Source organism: Balaenoptera physalus (genome assembly GCF_965194825.1).
Source record: "Balaenoptera physalus genome assembly, chromosome: 17".
In the NCBI taxonomy this organism is placed as follows: domain Eukaryota; kingdom Metazoa; phylum Chordata; class Mammalia; order Artiodactyla; family Balaenopteridae; genus Balaenoptera; species Balaenoptera physalus.
The window spans coordinates 31,757,206-31,784,683 of record NC_138895.1 but is presented as its reverse complement, the minus strand read 5'-3'; the positions used below and the strand labels follow the sequence as shown (position 1 = coordinate 31,784,683).

Genomic DNA, 27,478 nt, shown 5'->3' with positions numbered 1-27,478 from the left:
TATTTATCATCAAATAGTCATTATAAGTCTGGTCTATGATATGTATTAGAAAATAGTGAAAACCTTGTTTTAGATGTGTGGCCTAGCTTAGAATTTAATATAACTGATTCTTGAGTGAGAATGTTTGGGATGAAAAACTAGCTCTGCCTTTCTAAATTTTCTTTAAATTCCTCTAAATCTCAACTTCTTGCTTTGTAGGATAGGTATACATGTCCATCTCACTGGGTTACTCAGGGAGTATATAAGATATTGTGAAATGCTTGCCTGGCTCATAGTAATTAATTCCATTATTATTATGTCAGTATGATTCCTGCCTAATGTTTGTAATTATCCTGACATAGTTACAATTGTGTGAAAAATATAATCTGCATATTATTTTTCCACCAGAAATTATATCTTAAATATTTTTACATATAGCTAAATAGCTTTAAAATAGCAAAATCAAATTTTGCTCTTTCAAATTTCAAATCCTGTGTATATTATGGCATGCAATAGAGACACCATGATTTGTATATCATCTAGCCTCCAATTCTCTTTCATTATTGCACTGCAATAATAAAAATGCATTACAATAATAAAATAATAATATTCACCTGAATATTATACCCTCCTATGCATTAAGACAGTCCCTTAGTGAAATTCATGGATTCACGGGTGTAAGATTATTGGTTGAAGTGGTCTGAAACTTAGTTATAACTCCTGTGAAATTTACTCATTACTTTTCACAAAGATGGTATGAACTTATACTACCACAATATAAAATACTTACATATACATAAATTTGTTTCATTTATGTTCTATTTTAAAAAAAATAGAAAAATAAGTGATAAAAGAGAAATATCTGATCAGTGCTAGAGAAAAATACTTATATCTTTTTCCATTTGTTATTAACCTCAAGATGAATAAGCTAATAATGTCCAAGTTACTTCTTTAAATTCATATAACTGTTAAATATTTGTATTAAAAAGCTATTCACCCTCATTGTTTTATTTTGACTAGAAATAATAAGTATATAAGAAAGCAATCGAATATCAGGAACTGTAATTAAATGACCTTTTCTTTAAAAACTGAGAAACAACTTTGTGTCCACTGATTTGTTGTTCATGGATAAGAGCATAAAGACATTGTTTGAAAGTAGCATGTGTGCACAAAATACTGTGCCCCTAAAAGTAATTATTACCAGACAGAAATTGAATTTTTTATTTCAGCTTGAAACTGCTGCACCTGTTTGATCATTTGGCAAAGCTGCCTTTCTATTGTTGTTCAGGAGACAAAGTGACTGATTGATCTAATTACCCAGTGTTAACCATTCTGCAGAGATCTTCTCATTTATAGCCTTGGTAGATGAGTACTATATTGCTGAGAGTTAAATGACCCAGCACAGGGAAATCTAGCTATAGAGAGAGAAGGAATTAATTTCTTCCCTACTTAATATGAGACTTTTTTCTAATTTTTTACTCAACTGAATAGAGGAAAATATGTAATAAATCAATCTATAATAAGTCAGATTATATATAATAAAGCCATACTGATTATCCTTTTTTCTAAATTTCAGTATAAAGAACGTAACTCCAAAAGTAGGAGACCCTGAAACCCGTAAAGCTATTCGTCGTGCCTTTGACGTGTGGCAGAATGTAACTCCTCTGACGTTTGAAGAAGTTCCCTACAGTGAATTAGAAAATGGCAAACGTGATGTGGATATAACCATCATTTTTGCATCTGGCTTTCATGGAGACAGTTCTCCCTTTGATGGAGAGGGAGGGTTTTTGGCACATGCCTATTTCCCTGGACCAGGAATTGGGGGAGATACTCATTTTGACTCAGATGAGCCATGGACACTAGGAAATCCTAATCATGATGGTAAGTGCATAGTTTTTTTCATTGTAAATACTTCTATTTTTATTTTTGGATGCCCAAGTGATTTACTAATTTATAAACTTAAACTAAACAAATAATTTGTTTTTAAAAGTACCAAAAAATACATGAGGCTTTTTATAACATTTTAGAACAAGAATTTGTACAAGTCATTAGACAATAATAGTTTTTCATGTGGCTTTTGATTAAAGATTAGAACTTTACAGTGTATTCTATAAATGCTTTAAAGTGAATTTTGTTTTCTATAAAGAGTCATTTAAAAGTTTCTAGAGTATTCAAGTCATGGGACATGCATTAAGTAAATTGTGCTATTTTTTTACACTTAATTCCAGTGTTTCCACTTGAAACTTAACCCTGATTGACATTGGTGGTATAGCTTCTACCATATCTTTTCTGTTTATTTTTTTCCATTATAACCTTTCTAATCTGTAAAATTTTTCTCCTTCTCTTTTGTCTCATCATTTCCTTGGTCTCCTAATCTGACATTCTTGTATGATATCTTTATAGAAACCAGATTCTTGCAAATCTGTTCCAACATATCTATCAGTTTTCTAATCCTTATAGTTATTCTGATATGCAAAAATAATGTAAAAATTAAAAACTCAACAGCTAAAAGTATCATTACTTGATATAAGAAGCATGTGTTTCTTCCTAGGGAACAATTTTGTGTTTAAAAAATATTCACAGAATTATAGGATTCTAGAGTTATAAGATACTTAAGTCGCCATCTCCCATAATTCTTGTAATCAATACTTAAATATTTTACTTTTTCACCCCAGTAGAATGTTGAAAATGCAAGTGTGCATTGTTTAATGACAACTAATCAGCTAATAAAACTCTTAATTCCTCCTTGATGAGTTAAGCCCAGCTGTCAAATTAAGCTTTGTTAGTTCCTTAGAAGGTTTAGTTAGCTGGATTAGTGTAATAGTCTTGCATTTATAGAGCATGTAGGGTTCAAACACATTATGGATAGAATGAATTAGTTGAGTTAAACTTGAAATAACATTAATTTTTCAAAGAAAGAAAATATAATAAATAACTGCTCATGTTTTCCAAAAGGAAATAAAATATCTAGTATTGACCAAAATGATCTTTTGTATTGTTATTAATAGGTGTATTTGCTATAATATAAAATTATGATTTCATTTTTAAGAACTGGTTTGGAGACTAATGGCAACTATGTTGGGAGGATTCACTATAGTGGAATGAAAGCCAGATACTTTGGAGTCAAACAGACGTACATTCTTGACTAAATGTTCAGTAGCTCGAGAACCTTCTAACATACTGTGTACTTGATTTCATTCTTTACCTTGTATTGCAGGGCTGGGGACATTGTAAGGAGAAGTGCTTTCTATTCAGGCATGTTTAACTTACTGTATAGCTGAGTGTCTAATAATAAAATATCTGCAACATGATAGTTGGCCCATACTTGTTTGATGCATAATTCATTTAAAATTAAATGTGTTTATTTTTATCAATATCACACAGGAATTCAAAGTATTTCAGACTTCTTCAAGTCAATTGCTAAAATTGTTTTAAATAATGGAAAAATATTTGTATTTTAACTAATTGAGAAAAGTAGCACTTATAATGGTAGAATTTTGCTGACATAGGCATAACTGCATTTGCTTCCAAGGGAAAGATTTTCTTCTAAACTTCTGAACAGAGAAAATTGTATTTTATTCCAATAATGGGTCTAATTGTTGAAGATACTTTAAATTTGTAGCTTTGAAGTTGTGTTACTTTGGCTTTGTGGCCTCATAAATTTAAAATTGTTTTAAAATTCTATATGAAGGAGATGGTGCCTATTAAGTGGCCTATATTTTCTCTTAAAATATTAAAATGGTCAAGAAAGCTGCACAAATCCTTTAAATGTATCCTCTATTAGCTGTACTTTTTTAGGCATTAACCAATACTTTTTAAAAATAAGTTTTAAAAATATCTATAGGGACATTTGAAGTGACATAGGAAATGAGAATTTTTCCACTGATTTGAGTATTATAGGTATTATTAATGTTTATTTGTTTTTTGTGATTTAAGAAGTCTTTCAAGGAATATATATGTGGGAAAGAATTCAGAAATGGGACATAGGAGCTAAATGTGTACAATCAAGTCGATGGACTTTTAACTCAGATTATGTATTAATACATTTGATTGCCTTTTAACTTATACTGTAGAAGTAAAATAATTTTTTACATATGCATTTATTAAAAACCTAAACAAAAATTATTTAACATTTAGTGTTTCATTTGGATGAAAATATTTCTTTACTGGTCCAATAAGAATATTTTTCCTTTTGAATGAGCTTAAAGAAAATGATTCTGCAAAATAACAGTGTTCAGAATTGTAGGAGATTAAAGGAAAAGTTAACTGTTCAAGATGTAATACCATAAAGATTTATTGCTTAATTGAAATTCAGACTTTTAACTAGCAACAGGACAGCTATGGTAATGTCATATGAAGTACTGATCGTTTATCAAAGGAAAAGCCTCTAGCTTTGTTGTGGTACTGTTGAATGTGTGGAGAATTAATGCATTTGTACATCCTAGATCCTTTCTGTAAGACTGTCTTTTTGTATCACAAATATACAGGCACAATTCTGACACCTTCACTGATAAACCTTTTTGTTTCTTTAATCTAGTCCTCCAATGCCCCTTGGCTTACTTCCCTGAAAATTTTTCTTTCTGTCCTACTCAGAACTCTTAAGCATCTAGAAAACAGAGAAGCTTGAAAGTTTAGCAAAAATGCAAATGACAGAGCCTCTTGATAAGTACCCAGCTCATTTTCCACATCATATTGCTCACCTAATGAAGGCAATTTGAATTCTGTCTACCTCAAAAGAGATAAAACAGTGTCTTAGTCTGCCAGTAATCCTTAATTCATTGTTATCCACTTTCCTATCAATTTGCTTATAGTCATGATACCTTTTGAAAGCTTAAGCTAATGCTCATTAAGAAGATTACACAATACTTACATTAAAATAAATAAGTACACCACACACACACACACACACAAACACACACACCCTTAGTAAATAGAATGCCATTTTTGCTCCAAGATGTTTTTTTTTTTTTCCTTTAAGGAGTGGATAAGCAAAACATCTGCATAGTAATTCTAAACAGAAAATGTTACTGTGATATGGTTTTTGAAAAGTATACATTGCCCGAATGTGTGTTAGAAAATTTAAATCTAGCAAAATGTTAAGATTCATTTTGAGCATGATTATCATATTGTTTCCTTGGCTACTGTATAAAGTTTAAATGGTAATGTCAATGTAAACACGAACTTACCACAAAGATTCTTTCTAATTAGACAAGTAATCTACCACAGTCAGAGGATTCCAAATTGATAATTGCCAAGCAAAAAGTTATCTATTAACATAATATATAAAACTATGACAAGAGAAATATCCAGATGCATATCTTATTTTGCTATGTAGTTCTATTAACTATTCTATTAACAAAAAGAATGCCTTGCCTTGCCTCTGTTTGTTGTTGTAAAGGTCACTGCCTAAAGTCAGAAGGTGATCATGGGGTGCTCAGAGCTGTTGTGGCAGTCTATCCAAAAACTAAGGAGAGAGCGATGATGATGAAAATTTCATGAGACATCAAAATCCTTAAATCTATCGCATCATTATGATAGTTAATTTTATGTGTCAAGTTGATTGGTCTAAGGGATGCCCAGATAGCTGGTAAAATATTATTTCTGGATTTGCCTGTGGGGTGTTTCTGGGAGAGATTAGCATTTGATTTGGTAGACTGAGTAAAGTAGATCTTCCTTCACCCATGTGGGCAGGCATGATCCAATTCATTGAGGGCCAGTATAGAACAAAAGAGAAAGGGTGAATTCTGTCTCCCTTCTTGATATGACACCTGCATCTTTCCCTGACATTGTACTTCAGAACTCCTGGTTCTTGGGCCTTTGGACTCAAACTGCATAAACCATCAGGTTTCCTGGTTCTTCAATTTACTGACAGCAGATAGCGGTACTTCTTAGCCTCCATAACCTCATGAGCCAATTCCTATAATAAATCTACTCTAATATAGCCATATATATCCTACTGATTGTATTTCTCTGGAGAATACAAACTAATATAATCATTAAATGTGAAACGGTCAAATTCTACATTCAAGCCCACAAATTCTTTGAATAGACCAAGTTTAAATTAAATATCTTCATGATATAATGCTTGAGTCAATGGACATGATTTATGCAAACCAGGGAGAGTTAACTTTCTGTAAGAGAGATTTTGTCATTGGTGTGCAAATACAAGTTTACCAAGAGGCAAACCTAGGCCTTAGCAAGCTGTCTGTCACCTCCCCAATTTTTATGCTCATTTTGCAGCTGTATCTGCTATATAATATTTTTCAGATGCCTGCACGTTTTGGACTTTGATCTTTGAGAACAGGAAGGGTTAGTTGCCAAACAGATATTACCAAGAGTCCTAGAAGTGCTGCAGTCTGTGGGAATATTGTCTGTATCAATCTGTCTTGCACTTTTTGAAAATACGGGAAGAACTTGATATGACTGGGCAGTCAAGGACTTTAACCCATCCTTAAAACCAGAGTATTTATTGAGATTTTACATTGTAAAAATATTAGCTGTCTGCCACACAGTTATTACCTTATGATGCTTTACCAAAACTTTCTAAAGTAATTTGGATTTGAAAACTATGATAGAGGTTTTTTGTTTGTTTTTAAAAACCTTCCTTCCTTCCTTCCTTCCTGGAATAAACTTCATTTCACTGAGTTTATTTCATTTCACTAGGCTGGTGACCTAAAATTTGATAGTCTTTACTTTTTCAAAAACTCTCAATTATGTTGGTTCATATGATTACTATGCAGTCTCTACTTGGTTATTTATTTTTAGATCTTTGTGTCCAATTAGAGAATAGCAGATGAATTGATGTCATCACACTCAAAATATTATTTCATTATATCAGTTTTATTAAAGTATATAGATGGATCATGAACATTAAAATACATGTAACATAGAGCAGAAACAGAGCCAGACATTTCAATGGCTTAACACAATAGAATTTTATTTCTTGCTCATGTGGTGGGGCAGAGGGACTGTCCACTCACTCAGCCAGAGACCCAGAAAAATAGAGGCTCAGCCATCATCAAGACATGATTTTCAGAGTTTCCTCAGGCATAAATATCCAGACAGCAGCTGAGCGAACCAAGGTAGTTTTGCTCATTTGCTTATGTGCCAGACCTGCAAGCAGTAAATATTATTCCTCCCCAAGTTCCACTAACTAGAATTCAATCATATGGCCACATCTAATCATAAAGAAAGCTAGAGAAGGCTTATTTTTTTTTATTGCAGTATAGTTGATTTATAATGTTGTGTTAGTTTCAGGTGTGCAACAAAGTGAATCAGTTAAACGTATACATATATTCACTCTTTTTTAGATTCTTTTCCCGTATAGGCTATTACAGAGTATTAAGTAGAGTTCCCTGTTCTATACTGTAAGTCCTTATTAGCTATCTATTTTATATATAGTAGTGTGCATACGTCAGTCCCAATCTCCCAATTTATCCCTCCCCCCACTTACCCCCTGGTGACCATAAGTTTGTTTTCTACATCTGTAACTCTATTTGTTTCATAGATAAGTTCATTTGTACCCTTTTTTTAGATTCCACATATAAGCGATATCATATGATATTTGTCTTTGTCTGACTTACTTCATTCAGTATGACAATCTCTAGGTCCATCCATGTTGCTGCAAATGGCATTATTTCGTTCTTTTTTTTTTTTTTTTTTTGGCTAATATTCCATTGTATGTATGTACCATATCTTTTAAAAGCTTTATTTATTTATTTATTTTATTTTATTGGCGTTTAGTTGCTTTACACTGTTGCGTTAGTTTCTGCTGTACAGCAAAGTGAATCAGCCATATATATATATATATATATATATATATATATATATATATATCCCTCTTTTTTGGATTTTCTTCCCTTTTAGGTCACCACAGAGCACCGAGTAGAGTTCCCTGTGCTATACAGTAGGTTCTCATTAGTCATCTGTTTTATACATAGTAGTGTATATATGTCAATCCCAATCTCCCAGTTCATCCCACCCCCTCTTCCCCCTTGGTATGCATACATTTGTTCTCTATGTCTATGTTTGTATTTCTGCTTTGCAAATAAGTTCATCTATACTATTTTTCTAGATTCCACAAATATATGTTAATATACGATATTTATTTTTCTCTTTCTGACTTCACTCTGTATGACAGTCTCTAGGTCCATCCACGTCTCTGCACATGACACAATTTTGTTCTTTTTTATGGCTGAGTAATATTCCATTGTATATATGTACCACATCTTCTTTATCCATTCATCTGTTGATGGACATTTAGGTTGCTTCCATGACCTGGCTATTGTAAATAGTGCCTAAATGAATGTTGGGATGTATGTATCTTTTTGAATTATGGTTTTCTCCAGATATATGACCAGGTTTGATGAGCAACTAGTCAGTGTCTGCCACACCAATAAGTTGTGAGGTAAAAACAATGCTAGATTGATATTAGATATACTACTCTACATCTGTGGGTAAGCTGCTTAACCATAATTTGCCTTAATGCAGATTTTAACCTATTGATCATTATTTACCTTCTGTCATTCCTCTCCTTACATAGTATGTGTAGGAATTATCTTTCTAATCCATCTTCTTATAGAGTATCTATCCTTAAATCTAGGTAGACAACCAAGCACAATGAAGTGCAATTTTCAAATGTAACCATTAGTTAGTTTATTAATATAGAAAAATAATGTCCTTAAGTTTTTGAAAAAAATGCAGTTGGTTGGAGTTAATAATTTGATTGATAGTTTTTTTATTGACTAAATTATCAAGACCATTAATGAATTTCTACCTTAGTTTTGTGCAATTGTTTTTTGCAGTGTTACAACCATACCATTACAAAACCTGGCATTCTACCATTTTAGTAATTTCCTTATATTTTAAACACAACAAAACTATCAACTAATTGTTCTCACATTTAATTTATAACTCACTTCTTTGTTTTTAATCAAATATTGCCACGACTTACCTCCTCCACAGTCTGTTGATTAGGTAGCAAAGCAGTAGCAGAAATCGCCCATGTTGCAATTAACAGTGGAAATTATACTTTGCCATTGACTGGATGCATCAGAGAACAAAAGAGTTGGTCTACAAGAGACCAAGAGGGGAAGGTTCTATCTCTGTTAGGCAGAGCTATGCTAAATGCATTTGCCCTGAACAATGGAAATTGACCTAAGACTATAGAATATCAGCCTTTCTCCATGTTTCAATTGAAATGGTTATTTGGCCAATATGAAGAAAGGTAGGGAAATCAAGAAATAATTTTAAAACTCTCTCTGCTGGTTATTGTCAGTCTCATTCAAAGTTGCATAAAGAAGAAAACAGTGAAAAATAAATACTAATAGAAGCCAAATTTAATTGAAATTATTTAAAATTCAGCTTATCTATTTAACTCATTTATTCCTCACAACAAATTTATAAGGAAGATAGTGTAATTATTTCCACTTTGCAAGGAAATAGAGGCACAGAAAGTTTGGTAACTTGCTTAAGTTTACCTAGTTAGTAACAAAAAATGATACCACTAAAAGGATACTGAAAAAACTACTGGAAGACTCAGGAGAAAAGCTGATTGCTGAAAATATTTTATCTAGTGAACCAGAAAGTCAATATTGGAAACAACTCAAAATACCCATAAAGTCTCTCTATGGAACAGGAAAATAAAACCTATTATTGCTTTAAAAACTGAATCTGTCATGTGGAAGAAAATCTTGGTAAGCATTTTCAGGAAAACGTAATAAGATAAAATGATGTGAAATTCAAGGATAGATATTAGAATACCTATAGATAGCTCCAGTGTAAGAAGTAAGATTCTTCCAAAAGAAGGAAGAGTAAAAAATTAAAGCAAAATAAGTAAGCAAATGCATATTAGAAAAGTCTTTTAAAGTATGACAGTAGTATGCAACTCAAAAGGAGTCATTGCATTCATTGCAAAATTACCAAATCAGATCCATAAATAAATACATCCTACAAGTAAAAACAAGATCCCATTAACCAAAAGGCAGAAAAAAGAAATACAGGTTCTCCTCAGAGGCCAAAATACAAGGTTAATCATTTTGTGTGTTTTTTAACCTTTGCTATGCTAATTGCTAAAAATGATGGAAGAAATTACACATAATATTCTTCTATATTCTAAAGCTTCCTTGCTCTTTTTAATATTAAATTTCATCTGTGGTTTTAAAATATTTCTATATAAATGATCTTTATTTTAGAAATCATATGTGTTCTGAGTGATACTTTCTTGTGATTTGTTAATTATATAAAGGTAGAAGGAAATTGTGGAATAAATATTCAGCATTTATATAAAATATAACATTAGCATAGAGGTCTACTAATATTACTGTATTTTCATACACTCTCCCTTCAACAAATATTTCATTGATCATTAGGATATTAGTAATATGGTAGAAACCTCTACTTCGTATAGTAGGAACCCAAGGGAAAGACTAAGCATTACATAAGATCCCAATAAAACTATTAATAATCCATACCATTTTAAAAGAAGATTTTTTACAATCTAGGATAGAGACATAATACAATTATTTATAATACTGACTGTGAGAAGTATCATAATAGTAGTTTTAAAAGAACACTCTTGAAATACATGCTTCTGGAGGAGTAGATATTTCAAAGATCCTTCTTATTACTAAATAACTAATCAAGGAAGCATACATTTAACTGAGTAGATGGCATCACATTCAGCAAATAATATCTTCAAAATATCAGGAAAACAATGAACTGAAACTAGAGTTTTGAGTAACCTGCACATGTGAAAAGCAGAGACCAAGGTTTAGGTCAGGGACAAAGTGAATCTGAAGATTCTGTATTAAAATACAAGCACTTGGATATAGACAATATGATCCAAGCTTCATAATATCACCCACCACTACATACACACTCAGATCCCAGTATAAGTGAATACATGTTCTCTCTAGCAGAAACATACTGGCTTTAGGCTCTCAGATTTTTTTCATAGATAGATATAATGTAAATGTAAAGATTACTAAACATAAAAGGAAATCAAGCATATTGAATGAGAGTCTGCTTTAAAAAAGAGATTATTCCCCAGGAATTTAAGTTACTGAAATTATAAATTTAAAATACATAAAATTTCAGGGTGTGATAGCTCTAAAAAGGAGAGACGGAATCACAGAAATGAACAAGAAACAAGATATTATTTAAAAAGATGAAGAAGAGCTGAAAAATAAAACCTAAAAATGTAATAGTAAGAATAAAATATAATAATAATGGGTAGGTTAAACAGCAGACTAAAATTAGCTGAAGACAGTGAATAATAAGATAGATCTAAATAAATCCACAACTCATAGTATGGAGAGTAAAAAGGATGAAGCATACGAAAGAAAGATTAAGAGATAAGGAAAATAGAACAAAAGATCTAATATAAATACAATTGGAATCCCAGAAAGAGAGAATTACAAAAAAAAAAAAAAAAAGATAAGAAAAGAAACACTATCTGAAGGTATACTAATTGATAATTACCTAGAAATAAAAGTGTAAATCCACAGATGGAATCCCAATTTATTCAAAACATCATAAATTCACACACACGCACACACACACACACACACACACACAAACACACACACTTTAGAGTAAATGCGAGTTACCAAAGACAAAGAAAAGATTTTCAAAACATATAGATGGAAAGCACACTTCACCTATAACTAGCCAGGAAATTCCCCAGACAATAAGGATCTCCAGTAACAATGAAATCTTTTGAAATGCTCAGGAAAAATAACTATCGGTCTAGAATTATCCAACAAAACTATCTTTCAGAAGTTAAGATGAAATAGAAAATTTAAAAGGATAAAAAGTTAGACAAATGGCAATTCAGTTAACAACTCTAAAAGACTTTCTAACACTTGACAAAATAACCCTATAACAATCTTAGATAAAATAAATAATTTTGATCAAAGAAATTAATAAATATTTCATTTATGAAATAATAGTAATGTGTAATCTGTACAACTAAAAAGAGACAGGAGAAGCTTACTGAAAAATAACTACATGAAAACCAGGGAAGGAGAGATCAATATTGAAATACTCTAAGCTTCTTATATAGTTTAACAATAAGGTTAAGGAATTAATCTTATATTCTGGTAAACAAGCATAATAAACTGTGAACAACAAACAATAAAAAATAAATAAATAAATAAATAAATAAATAATAAATATAAATTAAAAAAAAAAACTTTAAGCAGCGCATAACTTCCAAAATATGCATAGACACCAAAACAGGAACTACGAACCTGCAAAAAGGAGACCCCAACACAGTGTTAAAAAGGAGACCCCAACGCAGCAAGTTAAACAAAATGAGAAGACAGAGAAATATGCAGCAGATGAAGGAGCAAGGTAAAAACCCACCAGCCCAAACAAATGAAGAGGAAATAGGCAGTCTACCCAAAAATAAATTCACAGTAATGATAGTAAAGATGACCCAAAATCTTGGATATAGAATGGAGAAAATAAAAGAAACATTTAACAAGGACCTAGAAGAACTAAAGAGCAAACAAACAATGATAAACAACACAATAAATGAAATTAAAAATTCTCTAGAAGGAATCAATAGCAGAATAACTGAGGCAGAAGAACAGATAAGTGACCTGGAAGATAATATAGTGGAAATAAATACTGCAGAGCAGAATAAAGAGAAAAGAATGAAAAGAATTGAGGACAGTCTCAGAGACCTCTGGGACAATATTAGATGCACCAATATTCGAAGTATAGGGGTCCCAGAAGAAGAAGACAAAAAGAAAAGCTCTGAGAAAATATTTAAAGAGATAATAGTTGAAAACTTCCCTAACATGGGAAAAGAAATAGTCAGTCAAGTCCAGGAAATGCAGAGAGTCCCATACAGGATAAATCCAAGGAGAAACATGCTAAGACACATTAATCAAACTATCAAAAATTAAAAACAAAGAAAAAATATTAAAAACAGCAAGGGAAAGCAACAAATAACATACAAGGGAATCCACATAAGGTTAACAGCTGATCTTTCAGTAGAAACTCTGCAAACAAGAAGGGAGTGGCAGGACATATTTAAAGTGATGAAAGGAAAAACCTACAACCAAGATTATTCTACTCAGCAAGGATTTCATTCAGATTCGAAGGAGAAATTAAAACTTTAAAGACAAGCAAAAGTTAAGAGAATTCATCACCACCAAACCAGCTTTACAACAAATGCTAAAGGAACTTCTCTAGGCAGGAAACACAAGAAAAGGAAAAGACTTACAATAACAAAAATAAAACAAGAAAATGATAATAGGAACATACATATCGATAATTACCTTAAATATAAATGGGTTAAATGCTCCAACCAAAAGACATAGACTGGCTGAATGGATACAAAAACAAAACCCATATATATGGTGTCTACAAGAGACCCACTCCAGACCTAGGGACACATACAGATTGAAAGTGAGGGGATGGAAAAAGATATCCCATGCAAGTGGAAATGAAAAGAGAACTGGAGTGGCAATTCTCATATCAGACAAAATAGACTTTAAAATAAAGACTCTTACAAGAGACAAAGAAGGACACTACATAATGATCAAGGGGTCAATCCAAGAAGAAGATATAACAATTAAAAGCATTTATGCAACCAATATAGTAGCACTTCAATACATAAGGCAAATGCTAACAGCCATAAAGAGGGAAATTGACAGTAACACAATAATAGTAAGGGACTCCAACACCCCACTTTCACCAATGGACATATCATCCAAAATGAAAATAAATAAGGATACCTAAGCTTTAAATGACATATTAAACAAGATGGACTTAATTGATATTTATAGGACATTCCATCCAAAAAAACAGAATACACTTTCTTCTCAAGTGCTCATGGCACATTCCCCAGGACAGATCATATCTTGGGTCATGAATCAAGCCTTGGTAAACTGAAGAAAATTGAAATTGTATCAAGTATCTTTTCCAACCACAGTGCTATAAGACTAAGTATCAATTACAAGAAAAAAACTGTAAAATATACAAACACATGGAAGCTAAACAATACAATACTTAATAACCAAGAGATCACTGAAGAAATCAAAGAAGAAGTCAAAAAATACCTAGAAACAAATGACAATGAAAACACGATGACCCAAAACCTATGGGACACAGCAAAAGCAGTTCTAGAGGGAAGTTTATAGAAATACAATTGTACCTTAAGAAACAAGAGGGGCTTTCCTGGTGGCGCAGTGGTTGAGAATCTGCCTGCCAATGCAGGGGACACGGGTTCGAGCCCTGGTCTGGGAAGGTCCCACATTCCGCGGAGCGGCTGGGCCCGTGAGCCACAGCTACTGAGCCTGCACGTCTGCAGCCTGCGCTCCGCGGCAAGAGAGGCCACGATAGTGAGAGGCCCACGCACCGCGATGAAGAGTGGCCCCCACTTGCCACAACTAGAGAAAGCCCTCACACAGAAACGAAGACCCAACACAGCAAAAATAAATAAATAAATTAATTAATTAAAATCACATGGAAGCTAGCAAACAAACAAAAAAAAAGAAACCGGAAAAATTTCAAAGAACCAAATATTACACTTAAAGCAATTAGAGAAAGAAGAAGAAGAACGACAACAAAAAACAAAGTTAGCAGAAGGAAAGAAATCATAAAGATCAGATCAGAAATAAATGAAAAAGAAATGAAGAAAACAATAGCAAAGATCAATACAACTAAAACCTGGTTCTTTGAGAAGATAAACAAAATTGATAAACCATTAGCCAGACTCATCAAGAAAAAAAGGGAGAAGACTCAAATCAACAGAATTAGAAATGAAAAGGAGAGGTAACAACTGAGACTAAGCAACTATATGCCAATAAAATGGACAACCTGGAAGAAATGGACAAATTCTTAGCAAAGCACAACCATCTGAGACTGAACCAGGAAGAAATAGAAAATATAAACAGACCAATTACAGGCACTGAAATTGAAACTGTGATTAAAAATCTTCCAACAAACAAAAGCCCAGGACCAGATGGCTTCACAGGTGAATTCTATCAGACCTTTAGAGATCAGGTAACACCCATCCTTCTCAAACTCTTCCAAAATATAACAGAGGGAGAAACATGCCCAAACTCATTCTAAGAGGCCACCATCATCCTGATACCAAAACCAGACAAAGATGTCACACAAAAAAAGAAAACTACAAGCCAATAACACTCATGAACATAGATGCTGAAATCCTCAAAAAAATACTAGCAAACAGAATTCAACAGCACATAAAAAGGATCTTATACCATGATCAAGTGGGGTTTATCCCAGGAATGCAAGGATTCTTCAATATACGCAAATCAATCAATGTGATACACCACATTAACACATTAAGGAATAAAAACCATATGATAATCTCAATAGATGCCGAAAAAGCTTTTGACAAAATTCAACAACCATTTATGATAAACTCTCCAGAGAGTAGACATAGAGGGAACCTACCTCAACATAATAAAGGCCATATATGACACCCCCAGCCAACATTGTTCTCAGTGGTGCAAAACTGACATAATTTCCTCTAAGATCAGGAAAAAGACAAGGGTGCCCATGCTCACCATTATTATTCAACATAGATTTGGAAGTTTTAGCCACAGTAATCAGAGAAGAAAAAGAAATAAAAGGAATCTAAGTCAGAAAAGAAGAAGTAAAACTGTCACTGTTTGCAGATGACATGATACTATACATAGAGAGTCCTAAAGATGCTACCAGAAAATTCCTAGAGCTAATAAATGAATTTTGTTAAGTAGCAAGATACAAAATTAATGCACAGAAATCTCTTGCATTCCTATACACTAATGATGAAAAACTTGATAGAGAGATTAAGGAAACACTCCCACCTGCCATTGCAACAAAAAGGATAAAATACCTAGGAATAAACCTACCTAAGGAGACAAAAGACCTGTATGCAGAAAACTATAAGACACTGATGAAAGAAATTAAAGATGATACAAACAGATGGAGAGATATACCATGTTCTTGGATTGGAAGAATCAACATTGTGAAAATAACCATACTACTAAAAGCAATCTACAGATTCAATGCAATCTGTATCAAATTTCCAATGGCATTTCTCACAGAACTAGAACAAAACATTTCACAATTTGTGTGGAAACACAAAAGACCCTGAATAGCCAAAGCAACCTTGAGAAAGAAAAACTGAGCTGGAGGAATCAGGATTCCTGGCTTCAGACTATATTACAAAGCTACAGTAATCAACACAGAATGGTATTGGCACTAAAACAGAAATATAGATCAATGGAACAGGATAGAAAACCCAGAGATAAACCCACACGCATATGGTCACCTTATCTTTGATAAAGGAGGCAAGGATATATAATGGAGAAAAGACAGCCTCTTCAATAAGTGGCACTGGGAAAACTGGACAGCTACATGTAAAAGAATGAAATTAGTACACTCCCTAAAACCGTATACAAAAATAAACTCAAAATGGATTAAATACCTAAATGTCAGGCCAGACACTATCAAACTCTTAGAGGAAAAGATAGGCAGAACACTCTATGACATAAATTGCAGCAAGATTCTTTTTGACCCACCTCCTAGAGAAATGGAAAAAAAAAATGGGACCTAATGGAACTTAAACGTTTTTGCACAGCAAAGAAAACCATAAACAAGATGAAAAGACAACCCTCAGAATGGGAGAAAATATTTGCAAATGAAGCAACTGACAAAGGATTAATCTCCAAAATTTACAAGCAGCTCACGCAGCTCAATATCAAAAAAACAAACAACCCAATCCAAAAATGGGCAGAAGACCTAAATAGACATTTCTCTGAAGAAGATATACAGATTGCCAACAAACACATGAAAGGATGCTCAACATCACTAATCATTAGAAAAATGCAAATCAAAACTACAATGAGGTATCAACTCACACCGGTTAGAATGGCCATCTTCAAGATATCTACAAACAATAAATGCTGGAGAGGGTGTGGAGAAAAGGGAACCCTCTGACACTGTTGGTGGGAATGTAAATTCATACAACCACTATGGAGAAGAGTATGGAGGTTTCTTAAAAAACTAAAAATAGAACCACCATATGACCCAGAAATCCCACTACTGGGCATACACCCTGAGAAAACCATAATTCAAAAGAGTCATGTACCACAATCTTCATCACAGATCTATTTACAATAAGCAGGACATGGAAGCAACCTAAGTGTCCATCGACAGATGAATGGATAAAGAAGATGTGGCACATATATACAATGGAATATTACTCAGCCATGAAAAGAAACGAATTGAGTTATTTGTAGTGAGGTGGATGGACCTAGAATCTGTCATACAGAGTGAAGTAAGTCAGAAAGAGAAAAACAAATACCATATGCTAACACATATAAATGGAATGTAAAAAAAAAAAAAAAAACGGTTCTGACGAATCTAGGGGTAGGACAGGAATAAAGGCACAGAGGTAGAGAATGGACTTGAGGATATGGGGAGGGGGAAGGTTAAGCTGGGACGAAGTTAATGAGTAGCACTGACAGATATACACTACCAAATGTAAAATAGATAGCTAATGGGAAGCAGCTGCATTGCACAGGGAGATCAGCTTGGTGCTTTGTGACCACCCAGAGGTGTGGGATAGGGTGGTGGGAGGGAGACACAAGAGGGAGGGGATATCGGGATATATGTATACATGTAGCTTATTCACTTTGTTATATAGCTGAAATTAACACAATATTGTAACACAATTATACTGCAATAAAGCTGTTTAAAAAAATAAAGAAGCAAAACCAGACACAGGCATATATATTGCTTTTCAAAGCAAGGGAAAGATATCACAATTTTAAGAATAGCGATTAATTCTAAGGGAAGTAGAGGAATGAAATATGGATAAGACATAAGTAGATGTAAAGGAGTTGGCAATAATTTATTTTTAAGTTGGGATGATGGATTTTCACGTTTATATTATTATGCTATGCTTCATAATTTACATATATGTTAAGGATATTGTTTTACTTGTATCAAATATTGCATAATCAGAATTATATTATTAGAAAGGGTCTTGCTAAGAGTACAGAACCCCAAAATACTATTGATCCTAATCAAATATACCAGTAACATTGAATAGAACTTTTCCTGCAAAAAAATGTGTTTGAATTGAGAAATAAGGGAAAATTATAATTTTGACAGAGAAATGGAAAGAAGAAAATATTAAGACAAAGAAACTATGTGGAAAAAATCATAGAGTGTAAAATAATTAGGACATGTTGGTCTAGAACAGGATTTCTCAACCTCAGCACTATTGAAATTTTGGGACCCATTATTTTGGGGAGCAGGGAGGAGTTTCCTATATATTAATTGCATTATCCCTGGCCTCTATCCATAGATGCTAGTAGCAACCTCAATTGTAAATAACCAAAATTGTCTTCCAGCCAAAACTGTCTCCAGTCTTTCCCAACTGTCCACTAGGGGAAGGGGAGTGCAAAATATTCCTCAGTTGAAACCCCTGGTCTAGAAAATGGGATAATTAAATGTGACCATTAGTAATAAGCTAAAACTATGAAGTTCAGTTTTATTTAATTTGTTGAAATTATTTAGTGACAGGTTGATGAAATCGATTTCTATTATGGCCCATTGGAATCCACCAAACTAGATTTAACAAGAGAATAAAATGAACACACCTATGATTTAGAACATTTTACTAACAACAAAATATATATTTTATGGTATATTAAACACATTTTTATGTTTACGTATTAAACCAGTGACAAAAAGCCCTGGCTTAAAATAAAAGTTTTTTACCTAATGAAACTTTTCATTTAGAGTCCTTTTTGTGGGAATGAATCTACAAAAATTTTAGCTGGATGAGTGGTATTAATGTTTTTTACCTAATAGAAACATGCTGGGGTAATGTTCATTTCTGTTTTGCAGTTTATTTCTCAGCAAGGAGATCCAGAAAAAATAAATTAGTTGCAATTTAAACTTTTAAATTTACCTAAACTTTCAGCTTAATTCCCTGGCCTTAACAGATAACCATGCATCTTAAATTGAAATCAGTTTATGTAATTATATTCACAGATCTTTTCTGCCTCTTTTTTGACTTTTACTCATTGTTTCCTTATGAATTCCTGCCTTTGGGAAAAAATGGATGTGTTTTATGCCCATCACCCCTTCCATCATAAAATTCTACTCAGCCCTCAAGACCCAGCCTTTATCTAATCAGACTACCAAACTTTGTCTTAATCATTAACTCTTCTATTTGTAAATTTGCGGTCCACAAATATATACAGCACATTTACTTTAGTATCTTAAGAACATAATGAATTCTTACATAATAAATGAAACCAAACCAGAGATATCTTACAACATGCATTTCCAGACACAATAGATCATATTTTTTATCTTCTCAACATATGTAAAATAATCATTTTAATCAGGTAATAAGATAACTTCAAGTAGAACACTTCACACTTTATCCTGAGGTCAGCTGGTGCAAGTCACCAGGAGAAAGTAAAAGAATCATTGAAGAAGCATTGGGAAATAGTTCCCATTACCTGGGTTTATTATCAACTCATATTATTTAAGTCAAACTAACCTGACTCACCCTGATTTATTTTCAACCCTGACCATATTCTTTCCTAAACGTTATCTCTTCAGTTCAAGGTGGTGGGGTTGGGGCAATGACAGCAGGAAGGAGATCATTATCATCATACCCTTCCCTCAAGTTGACTGTTCTGTCCATTTCTATTCAGGACCCTGGGGGTTTATATCTGTTATTATGTTATTTTTCAAAAATGAAGAACCATTTAACACTACTACCAGCAGTATATAAGAGTATACACTTTATTGACCATGAGCATAACAATAAATATGATATAATGATAAAGATAATAAAAATAAAATAATACTATATACTGGACTTTAAGCACTGTTAGATTCCATAGATGAATTTTCATTTAATTTTCATTTCATTGCAACTCTATTATGTATAGTCTGTTATTATCCAAAAATTACAGATGACGAAAGTAAAGTGCAAAGTGTTAAGTACTGAGTCCAAGGTCATAGTTTGTGAGTGGGGATGCAGGTCATCTACCCGTATAGGATAGCTGAACAACATGCAATTTAAACCACCCAAAGCTACCCACCTGAGTTTAACTCTAGTAACACCTAATTTCTCACCTTGACCAATTTGAATAGGTAAAAATGTAATGTCATGCATTTATAATTTTTGTTAATACTAGATGGCACATATTTTTGTACATATTATTCAACTGTATGTGTTTTGTGAATGTTCATTAGCTATTTCTCACCTTGATTCTGATTGGACCATTCTACTGAATTATTTCATTAATTTGTAAAAGACCTTTAAATAGAAAGGATATTGGCAGTTTACCTGATTTTCTCCCACTTCGTCATTTTCAGGAAGTGGGAGAGAGCAAAACTCCCTTATTTCATGAGGAAGAATTAGGGGGCTCCCTCTATTTGGCTTGCCTATGGGGAGTATCCTTCCTTTATTTGGGTACCAGATTGACAGGCATAGGTCATTTTCCCAGTATTGTATTACATTTATTCAGTTCCATCCAAACATTTTATTAAAAAGTTGGAAAAGGCCAGTGTTACTATTTGATCTCAATGATATTTCAACTTTGATGATTTTTCAAATGATATATTCTTTGTCTTTTCATTGTTTAAAATTTCCCCCTATAAAAATATGCAAAATATATTTCTTAATTTCTTCAAATATAGAATGTGGTTTAACAGACAGTATTTTATCCATTTTCTTTTTTTAATTTTTTGATGTGAAATAATTGGTTTTCTGAGTTCATAGGCAGCAGTGCTTTCTAATCAAAATGTTATGAAATTCACACAGTAAGTCTTATTAAGACTTTTGAAAAATATATAAAAAATATTATAAAGAATTATACATTCAGTATCTTACAAAAATTAATTCCATAGAATTCATAGCAACAGTGGAAACCAGATTAATTTTATCTTCCAAGTTTCCATAATTGAATAAATTACAATTTGAGTTTAACTAAAGCACATTTTGCTGTTGTGGTGCTTTTAAATTCTTTGACAGTTGTCCCTTTGAAACATGGAGTTTCATTTCTCTCCCAATGAATATGGGCCCCTAAGTGAATCACTTCTAATGAATAGAATGTGGTGAAAGTAATGCTATGTGATTATGTGTTCTGAGACTATTTGCTAAAAAGCATATAGATTCTGCTTGGAGCTAGTGAGATATCTCTTTCTCTCTCTCTCTTTCTTCCCTCATTCCTTCTCAAGATATTTGCCTTTAGAGCCCAATCACCATGTTTAACAGAAACCCAGGCCATGTGGAGAGACCCAGGTGGAGAAGGACCTCCACCAATAACCAACACCAATTTGCAAGTTATGAGAGTGTGCCACTTCAGAAGTGGACCCTCCAGGTCCAGTCAACCTTTCAGAAGAATGCAGATCCAGCCAGTATCTAATTGCAGCCTCATGAGAGACATTGACACAACTTGGAGCTAAGTTTCTTACAAATTTCTGGTCCACAAAATCCATGAGAGATGATAAAGGATTAGTGTTGTTTAAACACATTGCTTTTGGGGGAGATCTATGAAGTGGCATAAAATAACTGAAACAGCTATGTACAAAGGAAAAGAAGGACATTTTAAAAATTACCTGGAAAATTCAAGGCAAAGAACTATAACAATATTTTGTAGATAATAAATACATGAAACATAAGGGAGTATACATATACAGATTACTAATTGAAATATGGGCAGTTGTCTAATAGTCTTAACCTTACTTTCAGTCATTAATTGATGAGTATATAAAACAATGGAATGCTATTAACTTTGATTCTTCTGCTTACATCAACAATTAAAGAAGAAGGTAGAGAACTGGTCATATTCCCTGCTTTTCTCATGTTTTTTAGAAGGAAATTAAATAAGTATGTGGACAAAGAATAGAAAAGATGACTAAATATACAAAGATGAAAGTTTTGTTTCTAAATATTTTTACTAGAGTCTTTGGGTAATACACAAGTGTGAAATACTGTGAGCTTAAATAGAATGACCTATAGGAAATATGGAGAATATATAAAAATAGCTACACATATGACAAGGGAATGTTTAATAATGGGGTACCCTAGAATAAATTCTATGACCCATTATTTCATAAATTATTTGAAGAAGAAAATGCATTGAGAAGCATGTGACATTTTAAGGGCCCTAAACCCAATCAAGAAGAAAAATACTGAGATAAGTCTGAAAAGCTATAAAAGAACTCACAGAGATATGACTAGCCATAAAATTGGAAGATGTGTTTACTATGAGAATGTATAGGAATTTATCCAGAGAAAAATAACTCATGAGATGTACAAAAAGTTAGAATCTGAACAATCAGCTATAAGTGAAGAACTTATTATTTGGAATCAGAATAGCCTAGAGTTAATTTAGGAAAAGAATTATGTCCAAAAAAGTATGCTTAGAATTTAAATTATCAGAAGTATTTTAAAATGTCTTTATTTCTCACTGGTAAAATCAAAAGAGTGGTTGAAAATATAAATGCCTTGGCTATAATAGTCGATCTCCTGGTAGACAAATGTTCTCACTGAGTTAAAGGATAGATAAAATAATGTGTGTGTGTGTGTGTGTGTGTGTGTGTGTTTGTGTGTGTGTTTAAAGATATCAGAGAGCTGTCAGGAGATCTAGGACTTGAGAAGAAAAGATCCTGGTGAAAAAAGAACCAAAAAGAGAAAGGGGAGCCTATATACTAGGTAAAAATTGGGCATTTTGAAAATTCTGAAACTTTAGATAGAGAATTGATGTTAGCCTGCAGAGAAACCATGAGAACTTTTATGAATCTTATATATAGATAGAAACCAAAAATTGGAGTTTGAGGATATGAAGGAAGCCATGATTGAGAGGCCAAGATTTCTGAGAACAGGGAAACAGCAAGAAGTAAACCCCAATACGTTCTTGTACCCTTCAGGCTTTTGACAAATTTATAAAATGAACAGGATAAAATTCTAAGAGACAAGAAAAAAGGCACTGAAGCACAGAACACAGTTTTTAGTTGGCTTATGGCAGTAAGGACACAAAAATTAGAATATAAGACCGGTCAATGGTGGTAGACTCTGGTAAACACCACATGTTCCAATTGGGACATCTAGAGAGTTATGCCTTAGGAGCAGGATCTTAAAAGGAACGTAAACCAGATTCCATTCAGTCTCTGACAAGATTGGGGTGATCTGTCCAAATTTCAGAACTGAATATTATCTGGATGAAAATATCATCCTCTAGGAACTCTGATTATTTTATGCACAATGCCTGGCATTCAGTAAAAAATTACTAGGCAACCCAAAGAACTGGATGTAGAGAAAAACTTGAACATACACTCACACATACCCACCCACTCCACACACACATATGATGCAGATATTGGAATTATCATTCATAGACTTTAAAATAACTATGGTGAATATGTCCAAGAAATAGATTAGAAGATGAGGAGGTTTCAACAGTTAAATTAAATCTATTACAAAGCATCAAATAGAAACATTTGAACTGAAAAAAAATAAATAAGTGGAATGAGTAACTTACGTATATTTAATAGAAGAGTGGCACAGTAGAAGAGATGCTTAACAAATGTAAAGATATATCAACAAAAATATCCAGGCTGAGGTATACAGAAATCAAAGAATCTAAAAAAGAGAGAAAAGAGCTGAGATATGCAAATAGGACACAATGAAAAATATATAACATGGAAATTCAGATAATGGAAAAGGAGAAAATAGAGAAAAAGAGTAAAACCAATATTTAAAGAGAAAATGGGAGGAAAATTTCCAAGACAAATATAAAAATCACCACACAGATTAAAGAACTGTTAAAAACCCAAAAAGATTAAACACAGACAAAATTACTCAAACAGACATCATAAAATCTGTAAAAAATACAAACACATGGAGGCTAAACAATACACTATTAAATAACCAAGAGATCACTGAAGAAGTCAAAGAGGAAATAAAAAAAAATACCTAGAAACAAATGACAATGAAAGCACGATGACCCAAAACCTATGGGATGCAGCAAAAACAGTTCTAAGAGGGAAGTTTATAGCAATACAATCCTACCTCAAGAAACAAGAAACATCTCAAATAAAAAACCTAACTTTACACCTAAAGCAATTAGAGAAAGAAGAACAACAAAAAAAAAAGACCCAAAGTTAGCAGAAGGAAAGAAATCATAAATATCAAACCAGAAATAAATGAAAAAGAAATGAAGGAAACAATAGCAAAGATCAATAAAACTAAAACCTGGTTTTTTGAGAAGATACACAAAATTGATAAACCATTAGTTAGACTCATCAAGAAAAAAAGGGAGAAGACTCAAATCAATAGAATTAGAAATAAAAAAGAAGTAACAACTGACACTGCAGAAATACAATGGATCATGAGAGATTACTACAAGCAACTATATGCCAATAAAATGGACAACCTAGAAGAAATGGACAAATTCTTAGAAAAGCACAACCTTCCGAGACTGAATCAGGAAGAAATAGAAAATATAAACAGACCAACCACAAGAAATGAAATTGAAACTGTGATTAAAAATCTTCCAACAAACAAAAGCCCAGGACCCAATGGCTTCACAGGCAAGTTCTGTCAAGCATTTAGAGAAGAGCTAACACCTATCCTTCTCAAACTCCTCCAAAATATAGCAGAGGGAGGAACACTCCCAAACTCATTCTAAGAGGCCACCATCAACCTGATACCAAAACCAGATAAAGATGTCACAAACAAAAACAAAACTACAGGCCAATATCACTGATGAACATAGATGCAAAAATCCTCAACAAAATACTAGCAAACAGAAGCCAACAGCACATTAAAAGGATTATACACCATGATCAAGGGGGGTTTATCCCAGGAACACAAGGATTCTTCAATATACGCAAATCAATCAATGTGATAAACCATATTAACAAACTGAAGGAGAAAAACCATATAATCATCTCAACAGATGCAGAAAGAGCTTTCAACAAAATTCAACACTCATTTATAATAAAAACTCTCCAGAAAGTAGACATAGAGGGAACTTACCTCAGCATAATAAAGGTCATATATGACAAACCCACAGCCAACATTGTTCTCAATGGTGAAAAATTGAAACCATATCCCCTAAGATCAGGAACAAGACAAGGCTGTCCACTCTCACCACTATTATTCAACATACTTTTGGAAGTTTTAGCCACAGCAATCAGAGAAGAAAAAGAAATAAAAGGAATCCAAATCAAAAAAGTAAAGCCGTCACTGTCTGCAGATGACATGATACTATACATAGAGAGTCCTAAAGATGCTACCAGAAAACTACTAGAGCTAATCAATGAATTTGGTTAAGTAGCAGTGTACAAAATTAATGTACAAAAATCTCTTGCATTCCTATACACTAATGATGAAAATCTGAAAGAGAAATTAAGGAAACACTCCCATTTACCATTGCAACAGAGAGAATAAAATACCTAGGAATAAACCTACCTAAGGAGACAAAAGACCTGTATGCAGAAAACTATAAGACACGGATAAAAGAAATTAAAGATGGTACAAACAGTTGGAGAGATACACCATGCTCTTGGATTGGAAGAATCAACATTGTGTAAATGACTATATTACTCAAAGCAATCTACAGATTCAGTGCACTCCCTATGAAACTACCAATGGCATTTCTCACCGAACTAGAACAAAAATTTTCACAATTTGTATGGAAACACAAAAGACCCCGAATAGCCAAAGCAATCTTGAGAAAGAAAAACGGAGCTGGAGGAATCAGGCTCCCTGACTTCTAAATATACTACAGAGATCCTGTAATCAAGACAGTGTGGTACTTATACAAAAACAGAAATATAGATCAATGGAACAGGATAGAAAGCCCAGAGATATACCCACACACATACGGTCACCTTACTTTTGATAAAGGAGGCAAGACTATACAATGGAGAAAAGACAGCCTCTTCAATAAGTGGTGCTGGGAAAACCAGACAGCTACATGTAAAAGAATGAAATTAGAACACTCCTTAACACCATACACAAAAATAAACTCAAAATGGATTACAGACCTAAATGTAAGGCCAGACACTATCAAACTCTTAAAGGAAAACATAGGCAGGACAGTCTATGACATAAATCACAGCAAAATCCTTTTTGACCCACCTCCTAGAGAAATGGAAATCAAAACAAAAATAAACAAATAGGACCTAATGAAACTTAAAAGCTTTTGCACAACAAAGGAAACCATAAACAAGAGGAAAAGACAACCCTCAGAATGGGAGACAATATTTGCAAATGAAGCAAGTGACAAAGGATTAATCTCCAATATTTACAAGCGGCTCATGCAGCTCAATATCAAAAAAACAAACAACCCAACCAAAAAATGGGCAGAAGACCTAAATAGACTCTTCTCCAAAGAAGAGATACAGATTGCCAACAAACACATGAAAGGATGCTCAACATCACTAATCATTAGAGAAATGCAAATCAAAACTACAAAGAGGTATCACCTCACACTAATCAGAATGGCCATCATCAAAAAATCTACAAACAATAAATGCTGGAGAGGGCGTGGAGAAAAGGGAACCCTCTGACACTGTTGTTGGGAATGTAAATTGATACAGCCACTATGGAGAACAGTATGGAGGTTCCTTAAAAAACTAAAAATAGAACTACCATACGACCCAGCAATCCCACTACTGGGCATATACCCTGAGAAAACCGTAATTCATAAAGAGTCATGTACCACAATATTCAATGCAGCTCTATTTACAATATCCAGGACATGGAAGCAACCTAAGTGTCCATCGACAGATGAATGCATAAAGAAGATGTGGCACATATATACAATGGAATATTAGTCAGCCATAAAAAGAAATGAAATTGAGTTATTTGTAGTGAGGTGGATGGACTTATAGAGTGTCATACAGAGTGAAGTAAGTCAGAAAGAGAAAAACAAATGCCATATGCTAACAAATAGATATGGAATCTAAAAAAAAAATGGTTCTGATGTACCTAGGGGCAGGACAGGAATAAAGATGAAGACATAGAGAATGGACTTTAGGACATGGGGAGGGGGAAGGGCAAGCTATGACAAAGTGAGAGAGTGGTATGGACATATATACACTGCCAAATGTAAAATAGATAGCTAGTGGGAAGCAGCCACATAGCACAGAGAGATCAGCTTGGTGCTTTGTGACCACCCAGAGGGGTGGGATAGGGAGGGTGGGAGGGAGACGCAAGAGGGAGGAGATATGGGGATATATGTATATGTATAGCTGATTCACTTTGTTATACAGCAGAAACTAACACACCATTGTAAAGCAATTATACTCCAATAAAGATGTTGAAAAAAAAGATACATCATAGTAAAACTGTTAAAATCTAAGGAGAAAATCTTAAAAGCAGTGAGAAGTGGCAAATAAAGGAGGGAAGAGTCAAATTTACATAAGAGGGAAACAGTAGCAGTGACATCTGACTTCTCAACATTAATATGAGAGTCAAAGACAA

At 33.3% G+C, this 27,478-nt stretch overlaps 1 protein-coding gene and 1 long non-coding RNA gene across 6 annotated transcripts in view; one reads left to right on the top strand and one right to left on the bottom strand.

Moving 5' to 3' along the window:
• MMP16 (matrix metallopeptidase 16) overlaps positions 1-27,478 on the top strand; it is a 352,530-nt gene that overhangs the window by 184,272 nt on the left and 140,780 nt on the right. For all 5 annotated transcript variants that reach the window (XM_082433981.1, XM_082433978.1, XM_082433977.1 and 2 more), the window contains one exon: positions 1,556-1,860. In XM_082433981.1, the coding sequence (XP_082290107.1) occupies positions 1,556-1,860 (305 nt within the window). The remainder of the gene's footprint in view (positions 1-1,555; positions 1,861-27,478) is intronic.
• Positions 12,082-27,478, bottom strand: part of LOC309647089 — a 33,807-nt gene continuing 18,410 nt past the window's right edge. Inside the window, exons 1-2 of the long non-coding RNA XR_014255784.1 lie at positions 17,688-27,478; positions 12,082-16,095 (exon numbers count right to left, since the gene is read on the bottom strand). The exon at positions 17,688-27,478 is cut by the window's right edge and continues 18,410 nt beyond it. This is a non-coding gene — a long non-coding RNA (uncharacterized lncRNA). The remainder of the gene's footprint in view (positions 16,096-17,687) is intronic.